The sequence below is a fragment of the Protobothrops mucrosquamatus genome, unplaced genomic scaffold (genome assembly GCF_001527695.2).
Source record: "Protobothrops mucrosquamatus isolate PMUCROS unplaced genomic scaffold, P.Mucros_1.0 scaffold562, whole genome shotgun sequence".
Taxonomy (NCBI): Eukaryota; Metazoa; Chordata; class Lepidosauria; order Squamata; family Viperidae; genus Protobothrops; species Protobothrops mucrosquamatus.
In genome coordinates this window covers 2,255-4,712 of record NW_015386865.1, presented here as the reverse complement: position 1 = coordinate 4,712, position 2,458 = coordinate 2,255, and the positions used below count along the sequence as shown (strand labels likewise).

General features: G+C 40.1%; 1 protein-coding gene across 1 annotated transcript in view; it reads right to left on the bottom strand.

Moving 5' to 3' along the window:
• Positions 1 to 2,047, bottom strand: part of LOC107288573 (protein ABHD11) — a 7,832-nt gene extending 5,785 nt beyond the window's left edge. Inside the window, exons 1-2 of the mRNA XM_015817201.1 lie at positions 1,577 to 2,047; positions 572 to 707 (exon numbers count right to left, since the gene is read on the bottom strand). Coding sequence (XP_015672687.1) covers positions 572 to 707; positions 1,577 to 1,698 — 258 coding nt within the window. The 5' untranslated portion in view covers positions 1,699 to 2,047. The remainder of the gene's footprint in view (positions 1 to 571; positions 708 to 1,576) is intronic.
• Between the last annotated feature and the right edge of the window lie 411 nt (positions 2,048 to 2,458).

Sequence of the window (2,458 nt, the reverse complement as noted above, 5' to 3'; positions counted from 1 at the left end):
CCCATCTTGCTATCCAGAATGACTCAGTTTTGATGCATTATGTACTATTAAGCAATTGTAATCTTTCCAATATGGAAAGCTCATATTTTTGTACTCATTAAGTTGTGTCAGAGCATGAAATCTAATAAGAGAAATCTAGAGGACTCTTAGTTCAGATCAGTCCAATTCTACTTTCTCATTTAGTTAATGATTATATGTGTCTTGTGATTCAACACCTTGTTTTTAATTAATGTCCTCCTTTTCTTATATACAGGTATTTCCTTTGTTCTTCTTTGCAACATTATCTTAATCACGTCTGAATATTTTAAGATTGTTTATGAGACAGTGACATGATGAAGCTGCAGCAAGAGACATTAAAAAGAACAAAGACTTTCTGTTGTGTTGAATTTAGAGCTGCATAAAAAAACATAAAAAGCTATGGATCACCTGAGACAGATTGACAAGTATTTTAGAATGTTCTGTTATACAAAATCCTGCAAAAGAACTTCTGGCTACTCATTTTTGGCAGCAACTGATTTGCAAACCAGTAAGAACCCCCTCCCTGGCTGACCATACTCCATTTTTTACCCACCTTGCGACCAGTTTGGAGCACTAACTTTTTTACGAGGGATGAAAAATTGGATTTGCTTCCAAACAGCCCATGCAAGAAAACAAGTGGAGGATCTGATGATGGTCCATCACAAATGGCATAGGAGAGAGGCACTGGCCTATAAATAAAACAAAAGCCATGATCAAGTTGATGGTTAGGCTAGCACACCCAGACAGCAAAAATGTGGATGACCACAAAGTGGCAGATAGTAACATAGATATGTGGAAACCCTCCTTGCTGCCATTCCACGGCCTTAATTGTTTCAGCTAAGATTTGTAGGAATGTTTGCAAGGTTTATAAAGACAAATTAATGTAAGGACAGATTTATGAATGACTATTAGCTAAAAAGAATCTCCAGGAAGATTCTAGAAGGAAGTGAGCTACTATAAAAAAGAGTAATTTTACTTGAGCTCTGCTTGTGGTTTTCCTTGCAAAATCTGGAAGCTTCTATAAGGACCAGTGAAGTAGAATAAGTAGACCATAAATAAGCTTTTGATTATTGATGCTCTATCTTTTCCCCTTAGGAGTCTCTGAGGCAGCTTACTAGCAACATAAATCTATTTCAAAGGAATCAATAAATAGCAGCATTTTAAAAACAGAATCATCTGAAAATATTCAGCATTTATATGCTGCCATCTAGTGGTCTTATGGGTTATTACAACCAAATTGATATATCCCGCCCTGAGTCCGCAAGAAGGGCGGGATATAAATTTAATAAAAATAAATAAATAAATTATACATTGTACAGGTATTTCAGACAGGAAATAGACCATTTCTGCGGCCCCATCGCAGCTGACCGCCGAAAAGGGGGGGGGGGCTATTGGGACGCCATCATTTTATTGTATATTTACAGCCTGTCCTTTCCATCTCTATGATGACTACATCCGGTCAATGATCCTGACACAACCGGGAACATGGAGGCTTCATGAACCAGGAGGTTCGCTCTATCTACTCTTTTCAAGTTCCACCCCCTTCCCGAGCTCTTACATCATGGCGCGGCTGGCGAGACCCTTTCTTTCCCGGGCTGTGATAGCGAGGCGGCATCGGAGTGTCTGGGCCCGCATCCAGCGAAAAGGAGAACGCGGAAAGCCAAGAGCACGAAGCATCATTGGCCGGGCGTAGCGGTCACCAAGGTGACAAAGAGACTAAAATTAGAACGTAGCCACAGATCTACTGCCGGGTCGGTTGCTAAGGTGTCCGATGCCATAGAACAGGGGTGGGGAACTGGCTCAGGAATTCTGGGAATTGAAGTCCACAAATCATAAAAGGGCCATAGTTTCCCACCCCTGCCATAGAAGAAAGTAATTCGAATGTCTTGCCCCTTCCGGCTTTGTTGGACACGCCCACTGGATCTTGTCTGTCACCAGAGGGAGTGACGAATGCCCTTATTCATGTTTGGTTGCTAGTAAAGCCAAGTTTCGGAATGACACAAAACTTTTTTCAAATAATACTTTTATATAATATTGAATAAAATATTATATCGTGATAAAATATTGAAAATAATATTTTCAAAAAATACATATCAAATAACCAGGAAAACGTTATGATTGATGGCGATCAATGGTTTTTTTTAGTAAAAAAAAAAATTCCCCAGAAGTCATAAAGTCTCCTGGAAACTGAATGCCACGCCTGTTGACTGCAGGCAAATATATCCGCGATCCTGAAGTGCAATGCCATTGCTCTATTCCACAAGATACATTAATCTCATTTGTATCCCCAGTATTCCTAGGAAGTCTCCCATTTGAGAAGTAACCTTTTTGAGATAAGTTCAGTCAGGTTGTTTCTAGGGCAGGGGTTCCCAAGATGTGGCCTGTGGATGCCTAGATGTCTCTGTGACCTCTTCAAGTGGCCCACGAAGTCAAATATTTT